Consider the following 10,444-nt stretch of genomic DNA (forward strand, 5'->3'; position numbering starts at 1 on the left):
GGCCTATATTACTGCTAGTTTAACGAACGCCGTTTGTGTGAACACTTTGGAATTTTAATCCGTGGACTAGCTTACGCCTGGCGTAAGCCACGCCAGTCTTACGCCGTGTGTGTGAACACAGCCTTAAGGTCATTTGCCTTAATTCAAATGACCACACATCATTTGGGAATGATGATGAGTTTCCCAGGTACTAGACAAGGACAGGCAATTACTAATCCTTATTGGTCAGATGGTATGAAAGGTGATGCTATATCACATACATTTGTACTTTTATAGACACTCCTCAGTTTGTCCTCCCTGAGTACACATTACTTTCGCTTTCTATCAATTTGTATATATCATCAACTTGTTTCTCAAGTGTTTTTGTAAATATGTTTTTCACTTGGAATAAATTGTACAGTTATACATATAAGAAATATTTAAAAAATTATCGTGGCATTTCCCTTACATCTTGTGTATTTAAAATATACAATAGAATTATGGCAATGAGTGTGTAAGGTCACCCTGAAAACGATAATGCCCATTCGGAGGTTCAGGGAGGCTTCAGAAAAGACAGACAATGTGAAGATCAATAAATTTGTCATAAAAAGCATAGCTGCTTGTAGACACAAAGAAGAGAAAAATACATATCTGGCCTTACTGGACTTCCGGAAGACATTTGACACTGTACAGAGAGACTGGCTTCTAAAAGCTTGTCTGGAATGTAGAAATTAGAAGACGCTTGGAAAATAATCTAGATTGTATGCTAACAATACATAAAAGGCATGGTAAATTTGGAGATTGCATAACAGACTTATTTCCCATTGACCGATAGAATGTTGAAAGGTTACAATTACAAATCGCTAGGTTCATTTTAAAGGCCCCCGTAATACACTTTGTGCTACACTGTACAGTGATCTTGAGTGGTCAAAACTTTCTCTAATTCAAAATATTTATAAAATTAATTACAGATTTTTAAAATGGAAAACAATCGTTGGCCTAAAATTTTTATTGAAAAACTATTGTATTGTTGATACATCATCAGATAATATTTAATGATAATGCCTTTAAAATACCAACTTGTAAAATAAACATTCTCAATGACTGTATAGATAATATTTTCTTAGATTTAGAAAAAGATGAAGACAATAATGTGAGCACAGATTGGGCTTCTAAAACAAAAAATATCATGAGATATCTGTCACTCTCCCATTGGCTTGGTGATGGAAAAAATGGCTATTAAGAACGTACCCATAGAAGACTACTTTCTCGATAGATGCGACTTTGAGGGTGCATCATTAAAATTTAAATTACGTTCGAATATCCTTCCTCTGCAAAATTATCGAATATGCCCTGTGAAGATGGCACTTGCAAACTCTGTATAATACTGGTGAAGAGGAAGATTTAATGCACTTTCTTTTAAATTGTCCTATTCTTAATAATATCAGAGAAGTCGAAATTGCCAGATTTAAACAACAGCTTTATAGTAATAATATTCTACATGTTTTCCAAGAATTTGAACAGTTTAATAATAGAAATAAATTACATTTTATCCTCGGAAATGAAAATAACAATTTTTTAAGAATATCAACATTTTAATTGACAATTTTGCAAATTGTTAACCAAAAGTATGGAAAAGCAGATGTGGTATACAGTATTTAAAATTTCATAGTTTATAGTTTCAATCTGTGCTGTTGTGTTATTTACAGTATTATTATTAATTTTTTCTATTTGATTTATAAGCATGTGTAAGCATTTCCGTGCGTGCATGCACATAATTATGTAGAGCATAAACTAATGCTTTTCTTTTAATTTTGTTTTTATATTCTTAAATGTTCAAATAATTTCATATTTTAGTTTCTATATGTATACTGACTAAAAATTCGTTCAAAGTGTAACCGAGGCGTTGGCTTGCTTTGCTGCGTTTTCAGGCCGATGTTGTCAGATCTTCGTCGGACGGTGCGGCTGCCTGGGTGCTACTGTTGTCTTCCCTGTCAAACAACACCCAGTGACAGAGAAGACAGCTAGCATTCAGCTGGTTGCATTGCCTGGCAGGGGTCTGGTGGTATCAGTTCGGAGCGTTGCGAGGTGAGTTAGCATCTTGGTTTGCTTTGCACAACTTTTCAAACCAGTCTTATATTCTGTGTTTAATTTGATTGGCGGGTGGGAAATAATGTAATTTGAGTAATGTGCCAATCTCTTTTATAGTTAAGAATTTTATTTTATATTTTTGTTGCTTGCATTTTGTTATTTTTTCGATGCACTGTTATGTTTTGTCTAACGTGTGCCTGCCAGTGTTATGAAAGCGTAATCCAAAAAATATTCTATTGTATAAAGAAAAGTGCTACTACAACGAACAAAAGTAATCATGACTCATTGAATCATGAGTACAGTAATTTGAGATAACGATGTCTCATTGTACTCTCAGTTTGGTTCTAGAGATAAGTGCTCCACTTATGATTCTAATCTATTCACGTGTTAACACAGTATGGCATGTTCCACAGTCTATTTTTAATTTGTATATTTCCGTGAAAGACCTTATTTAGGATTTTTGTTATTTTTATTTTTATGGAAGCACCGCCTACATGGCTGAATGCCACTCATTGATATAAAATTGTAGTGTATATCCAAATAAAAAAAATGCATAGTTTTATTGTTTATATAGAGAGTTAGAATCTGCCACAGACTGAATACAAGAGCTTAAAAACACTGTGGCTAGGGATAGGGTACCGTATCTTATCTTCCGTTTGCTAAAGGTACGGTAAATTGCATCATCCAATAAAATGCCGCCAACGGTGTGATGTCATTGTTCATAGAGACTTGTGAAATTGCTCGCTGAATGCAGAGGAAGTGGTTGGTGAAGTGACAATTAGTACTTTTATCTATCTTGTATGAGTTAATCTTATTACGACACTAACGTATCCCATGTCACGTTCTTACAAATATACATTTAAAAGAATATTCAACAAACAATAAGCATACAAGTATTTATTTACAGTAAGGTCTACCCATTATATTTACAAATCTCATATTTGTGAAGCAATAATAATGAAGTTATTTTATTAGGGATTGTTAATGTATAGTCACATAAATAAACATTATATATTATGCAACAACTACAGTATACTGTACAATAGCCAAGATTGTAAATAACGTTTTTTTTGCTATTAACATTTTATTTAACCTTAGTAAACAGTATAACGCCAATTAGGGAGTTGTAATTTAACTCACTACTCAAAAAAAAAAAATACACGCTATAATAAATGTCGAACCATTGATTCCCAACACGATGGCGTGTATTACATTTCTTGGAATTTGATTTGAATTTTATTGGTTCACAATTCCACCCATCATATTAGTGATTGTGCACCCAGAATATATATAAACTTTCCAAAACAAAAAAAAAGATACTCTAACTATTTTTCACTAAAACTTTGCACAAAAATATTGTTATTCATAACACTGTAATTATAAGTTACATACAGTAGCTAATGGAGTATTATCTCTACATAATACTGTAGGTCAGGTCAAATGTTACACTATATCAGGAAAAGGTAAAATTTAATTATAACATCCTTTCTCATACGAAAGCTAACACTATTGTATAGGCCTAAGTAACTATCTTGGTTGGCTATTTGTACAGTAAAGGTGTTACAGTACATATGTATCTTTGTTGAGTGACTAACATATGTACCATGGAGGAATTACTAATTCCTCCATGAACATAGTGTAACAATCACTCGGTTTACTTTATGGAATATGCGATAGAAGATTGCCATTAATTGTTCTGTAGTCATGTTTAATTTTATTTACTGTACATTCATTTTTGGTGAGTTGCTCAATTGTGGACTTGTTTTGTGCTCCGAGAGTTTGACGACGTTGTCTTATGTCGCTTTTTGTATACGCAACTCGGCAGGAATGCAGGTTCACAGTGAGCCATTTTTGAACGATGTTGTCATGCTGGTGGCGGTATTTTATTGGATAATGCAATTTACTGTACAGTACTTTTAGCAAACGGAGGTTAAGGTACAGTACCATATATCTCTAGCCATGGCGAAAAAAAATTGAATTTAATACATTTGTATTATTAATGAATGTATTATAAATGTAGATGGTATTCTAGCTAGGCTAGGTTATAGGCCTACTGTAGAAATAATATTTGAGAGTTTTTGAATTTGTTTGTGAATGGAAATTCCTCAAATCTAAATGTTTGTGTGGTGCAAGCTAACATCATGCAGGTCTGATCTTGCTGCAATCACATGCAGTAATTAATCACATTAATTAATTAAATTATTATTTAATTAATAACTGACTGAATTTTAATGAGTTTCATAATTCTTTTTTTGTCCTTATTGCATGGTTTCAAATTCTTTTTATTTTATTGATATATGTCTAAAAAACGGGACCAGTTTGAAAAAAGCGATAAAAAAAATTGATTAAAAACACGAAATGGATAGCGTGTTTGAACGACAAAAATAACCGATTTTGGCCATGCACCTTTTAGCTGCAACACAAAAAAAAGTGACTATCAGGTGAAATGTGACCTTCAGGTCAATCACTGCAAAGACTAGATCGTATCAGGCACGAACTTATAACAAAAAGTTTCCTCTTGTTCATGTCCTAGGCCTACAAGCTAAAAACGTCAACAAACATGTGGAGCGACGAATTCGTTTTGTAATTATTTTGTGGGGGATATTGGGCCTAGGCCTCTCCACTCTTTTGGGCCTACCGTTGTCCTCGTTTGGTCGCTCGTTCATTGTGCCGATGAGCACAGCTGAAAACATTTGCCTTCTCGCCCCACACCATAGGCCTATCTTACTCCTCGTCATCATGACAGGAATGAGAAAGATACTACTGTATCCTATACAGTTAGGAAAACAATGTGTTGTATAAACAAAATGGTGACGTAATTTCCTTCACGAAAAACGATTTTTGAAAAATAAAAAATGCAGTTGCAACGCGAGCAGGCTCTCTGGTACTCATTAAAAAAATGGATTATTTTCTGTTTATCAGTAGAAACACACCCAATGATCTTGGTATAATGTAATGTTACATCAATGAATGCTCTTTCAGATGGTACTGGCTGCAAAGGAATTCCTTGCATTTGAAATATTTGTCACGTACCTCAGTACTGTGCTGTGAGTCTCAACTTTACTACTACCAACAAGGCAATTGCCCAGGCCTAGTGTAGTCACATCCGAGGCCTACATAACATTAACAAAATGAAATCTGATTCCATGCAAATCTACAAGTAGTACAATGATCACAATGGAAGTGATACTCACCAATTCGAAGAAATAAAATAACACTGAACATAGATAGCACGCAGGGCAAAAAGACACCAAAGAATGTTGATAGTTTCCGATCATTTGACCGACCAGCGTCTACACTCATGCTCTTGCCCAAGAGATGGTACCGTAAAAGAGGCGACTTTTCATCTACATCATCAGCCTCACTTAAGATGACGTTATTCGCTGACATATTGGCAGTGACAACGGCTTGAAGAACGATGTGTCTGCCTTAGCGTTGAATTGTAGAGGCCTAGGCCTCTATCTAGCCTAGAATTTACTACCGCTATTTCGCAGTTCAACTGTATTGATAACGATTTATATAACCTGCATGTTTCGTATCAAAACACTTGCTTTGCAAACACTACATGCGCCAACACAAAAAGTTGAAGAATGAACCTTCTAGGCCTAGGATATGCCTAATAATTGTTACAGTAAACAAAACTGTCAGCTGATCAGCGGTCCGGCGGTCACGATCATCACGTGACTCGTTCTTCCAACAGTTCGGATTCGTTCATTTTACCACGGAGGTACGGTATGAAAAACATATTTTTACTATGTGGGAATATCGTAATCAAAATTATTTTAAAAAGGTGGCTAACAAACGGTATTATAAGTATGAAAAGCGGGTATCAATTCTAACTACTGTTGAACTACATTTACACATTATTTAGGCTAAATTTTGCGTTTAGCTCTTCCATTGTTTAGGCTATACACGGGTACCTTTCGTCGTAGCCTCTGTATATGAAAACTAAAAAACGTGAAACTATAGTTTTGTTTTGAATATCATCAAGTATCTTTTAATACAAAAAAAAACTATATCAAAGGTATTATTTAAAAGTCGGTAAATTGTTCCTTGATCTAATTCCCAGTTTTGGTCGATGTGGGTATAGTAGGGGGTGTCCCCTCCCCCAAAACGAGACTTTTTAAGACAAATTGGGACTTCTAGATGGCCGGAAATGGCTGGGATGGGAAAACTAGGCCTATTTTTTGTTTTTGTTTTTTTGTTTTGGTCCAACTGCCCGACGAGCTTTGGCCGATGCGGGGGCTTGACCAGACCGATGGAGGGCTTAAGCCCCCCTGCCACCGCCACTGGGCGATTCTACCATTCATTTTACGAAACAACATTCTCTATGTGTTACTACGGAGTTACTACTACAGTATATCATATTCACATTCATATTTGCCTTCTACTCCCTCTCCTTTTTGTGGAGGCCTACTGTTTGCATTCTCTCTCTTTTTTTATGAAACCGCAATTTTCGTCATTTCAGTACGATAATCAAGCTAACGGAGCACCCCACCCCTCCTCTAACTAACTAAATCCTTTTCGCGCCACTAGGGCTCATAAGGCTGGAGCTTATCCCTTCTGTAGTGTGAAGCAGATGAGAGTTGTACTCCCCCTGGACTGGACACTAGTCCATCGCAGGTTAGTCCCCAGCAGATTGCTGGTATCCATTGATACAGCTGGATGGACCCTGAAGCAATGTAGCTAAAGTGCCTTGCCCAAGGACACAAGCGAATCTGCACAGCGGAGACCCGAAACCGCTGCGACAAACTGCCACACCCCTCCTCTACTCACTCAAAAAGGAAAACAAGAAAGCAAGACCATTACAGCAAAACAAGGAACTCTTAACTGCACAATGACTCAGCTTTCGTTTATTAGTCTTGATCCACCATCATCAAATATGCATACAATTCATTAGTTTATTTACTATAACGTACAATACATGTGTGCAAGGCCGGGATGCTTTCAATATGATTTTTCACAATATACTAATTCTGTATATGTACACAATTTATGTAGAAATTCTTTATTTTACTTGTCAAATTTCGGACAATTTCAACTTGGAATGTTCCATTCTCCATTTGAAATTTGGATAATGGTGTTGAAAAAATGGTTTATGTTCATTTTATAAACATACAAAATAAAAAATAGACATACAGTACAGTAAATATATATTTTTAAAAAAACCAAATGAATGATAAAATAAATATTACTGTACATATAATTAATAACATAAACATAAATATTATTTAAGGCTTCTTTTTTGTTATTGAAAACAAATCCTGGTACTGTATTGCAGCATTCCCCGAGAGCCTAGCTAGTGAAAGATGAACACTTTGGCAATCCTGTAACTATGATTTGGCCAACAACCTTTATGAGTGAACCTCTCTCTGAACAACTAAACTACTCACTCCCTTTGCATCAAAAAGACAACGAATTTCACCACTTGCATGCTAGAATGTTATTTCTATGAGATTTAACCTCCCCTCCCACGCCTTCAACTATTTTTGGCCACACTAGGCTGCCTAAGCACTCTGTCTATATGAATCACAGATTGGCATTAACAGCCCAATGGAATTGCTAAAGCATTATTGTTGTTTTGGTGATTTTGTTAGTTTAAACCTCTGTCCACACAACAGGTTTATGTTGCAAATGTATATGAGTGGCCTATATACTGTACGGTGGTGATGACATTATTACACATATATATGGGTGTAATACAACCATAACTGTACTGTATGGGAAAACAACAAGAAGTTCTTACATAAAAACTTGATTGTGAGGGAAAAACAAAGCCCTTTACAGTATTCTAAAGAAGTTCACTGTTTAAAAAAAAATTTGTTATTTAAAACAATGTACAGTTGAATTTGACGAAGTTGAATCCAAAATACAATTGAAAAATTGTTCGACTTCGATAAAATTTGACTTACAGATTGTTAATAATGGAAAACACAGCAATTTTGCATGTAAAATAAGTTCGACTTAAAAATCATTCGAGTTAGTCAAAGTCAACTTCAGCAAGTTTAACTTTACTCTATTTTGAATTTTTGAACTTTATTTATTGTCATTTATTATCATTATGTGGAATGATGTCTGTATCTTCAATTCAGATTTATTAATTTTTTTTAGTTTAAAATCCTTCGCCTTCTAAAAATTTTCCTTAGAAGACATTCCACACATTAAATAACATTAGAATGGGTCAATTTGTTCATGAGATACCTCCACTGTCCATAGATATACAGTATTCTTATACACTGTATGTAGAGACAAGATTTACAGTTTTCAGTATATCCAGTACAAGCAATTCCCATCTTTTACAGAAATACTAGAACCATAATCTATGTGCAATGTACTGTAAATATATCATATTTTTAGGTACAGTACAAGGAAATTACAACATCTAATTATATATACAGTGATATTATAACAGACAATGGCATTATGTTATAGTTGAATATTGAAGTGAGCTACATTTATCATTTCATGACTATCATTGAACCTGGTTTAGCGATTTATCAGTAATTTTAAATAAATAAGCCAGAGGCCCAACTCTACGCGCGATATTGTAGGCAGTTTCATTTGCTCCATTGTGTATAGATGGGTCAATGTACCGATTCATTAGTAACAGTTCCAAGACATCTTTTGCTTCTCTGTTGGAAGAAGCCAGATGCAAGGCAGTCTGACCACCATTAGTTTGACTATTGATATCTGCTCCATTTTCTAAAAGAATCGCAGCCACGGATGCTTGTCCCCAGCGACATGCGCAATGTAGTGGTTCCCAACCATCTAAAGTTCTTGCACGTACACTTGCATTGTGTCCTAATAAATAGGTTACCATTGCAACATGGCCGTTATAAGATGCTCTATGAAGTGGGGTGTAGCCGTCTTCATCACAGCAACCAACACAAGATGCATCATTGTTTATTATCTCTTTTATGATGTCAAGTTCATTATTCTCGGCAGCCCAAAGGCACCGTTTAGAAGGGTCAGTCTCTACATCCTCGCGTATATCACTCTGCAGGTCATCATCACTTCCGCCATATGACTGACGGATGGTCTTCCGTTTAGTCTGCTCTTCCATAACTTTTAGTAGCAGCTCTGTCCGCATCCTCACCTTTTCCTGGTCTTCAGGATCATGGACGCCATTGTACTCATACTGATCGGCAATGTAGTGTTCTACGGCTTCTGCATATATCCCACTTCTACTCTGATTTGTCGCTTCTTCACTATCATTATTATCTAGGGTGAGTGTGGATGCGGTGATTGGCTTTATCTGCCGCTGCACATTATCTTGGTCATGTGACAATAGTTTCTCCTGCATCTCCAACTGGTTAATGCTTTCAATGCTAACACTGATCTGACTGATGCGGTCTGCATCTAAACAACTGGCCATGTCGCCAAGCTGTAAACAAATAATGCAAATTTATTATAAGAATTCAATAATGTTCACTGACACACTCTGTTTTTGTCTACTGGTACTAGCTAGGCCTAGCCTAGTTCAATGTGCCACAACCCTGCTTTAATCAGCCTTTTCAATGAGTAAGTAGTCCCAGTAAATGCGATTTAAACTACAGAACAGTACTATAGATAGGCCCACCCAGCCTAGGCTAAGCCCAGCATGATTAGGCCTAGGGCCTAGCTAGGCTAGAGGGATGGTTGTTGGAGGAGTATACGTACGTACGGGGAGAAGTACCTCCCACCTGGCCCAGATAGGGCACACGCAATAAGCTAAGACCACCTGCTGAAAATGTGTTATATAATATAAAAACTAAATGCCTAGCAGTGCACTACGCGCAAGCTAAGCATATTCGAAAACGACGAAAATAATCAATCATAAACCTTATAAGTCCAATATTTTGTTCCTCAGGCTCTACAGCAGTCCTACTACTTCTATCTGTTCGCTGTTCGTCGAAGAAGTCCCTGTATAATCAAATGGGGGCGTGGGTCATTACGCGAGAGAGTTATTGGGCTTATTCGACTGGTTCATTTCGTTGAGTACGAATTTTCGTTGAGTATCATTTTCATTCGACTGGTTCGTAAAACAACGCAGACGCGATGGTGTGCGTCGGGGACAGTCGCGTCGTAGAATATTAAACATGTTTAATATTTCTCACGACGGCTTAAGACTGTCCCCGACGATAAATCGGGTCGGGCTGCGTCGGCCGATGCTGTCTGCTGAGTTGGCCTTTAAATAGACTTCTTTGACCGTATTGGGCATATTCAATTATTTCATTTCGATTGAGTATTTTTATTCATCTGGCCATGTAAGTCAGTGGCGTATGTAGATGTCTTTAAATGCAGGAGGGTGGCTGATGGGGACGCGAAGATAAAGTGGGCGAACTGATGGAGGGAGCGAAGGTGAAGTGGGGGCTCTCGATGATCAGTTGAGGCG

The 10,444-nt window shown here is 36.5% G+C and overlaps 2 protein-coding genes across 3 annotated transcripts in view; both read right to left on the bottom strand.

Annotated features, from left to right (window-relative positions):
• LOC117101782 (solute carrier family 12 member 9-like) overlaps positions 1-5,743 on the bottom strand; it is a 19,242-nt gene extending 13,499 nt beyond the window's left edge. Inside the window, exon 1 of one of the 2 annotated variants that reach the window (XM_033241846.1) lies at positions 5,265-5,743. In XM_033241846.1, the coding sequence (XP_033097737.1) occupies positions 5,265-5,460 (196 nt within the window). In that variant the 5' untranslated portion in view covers positions 5,461-5,743. The remainder of the gene's footprint in view (positions 1-5,264) is intronic. The other variant, XM_033241845.1, reaches the window with a different exon arrangement.
• Positions 5,744-6,896: 1,153 nt separating this feature from the next.
• LOC117101783 (ankyrin repeat domain-containing protein 49-like) lies at positions 6,897-9,995 on the bottom strand. Its single transcript, XM_033241847.1, has 2 exons — positions 9,892-9,995; positions 6,897-9,454 (listed from the first exon to the last, which is right to left on the bottom strand). The coding sequence occupies exon 2, from the start codon at positions 9,443-9,445 to the stop codon at positions 8,543-8,545; it is 903 nt and encodes a 300-aa protein (XP_033097738.1). The 5' UTR covers positions 9,446-9,454; positions 9,892-9,995; the 3' UTR covers positions 6,897-8,542.
• Positions 9,996-10,444: the final 449 nt, after the last annotated feature.

Source organism: Anneissia japonica, unplaced genomic scaffold (genome assembly GCF_011630105.1).
Source record: "Anneissia japonica isolate Jap-2015-1 unplaced genomic scaffold, ASM1163010v1 scaffold4988_len2956909_cov206, whole genome shotgun sequence".
In the NCBI taxonomy this organism is placed as follows: domain Eukaryota; kingdom Metazoa; phylum Echinodermata; class Crinoidea; order Comatulida; family Comatulidae; genus Anneissia; species Anneissia japonica.

Excerpts from the sequence above, each read along its gene's own strand:
- LOC117101783 (XM_033241847.1), bottom strand. The coding sequence starts at position 9,445 with ATGGCCAGTTGTTTAGATGCAGACCGCATCAGTCAGATCAGTGTTAGC.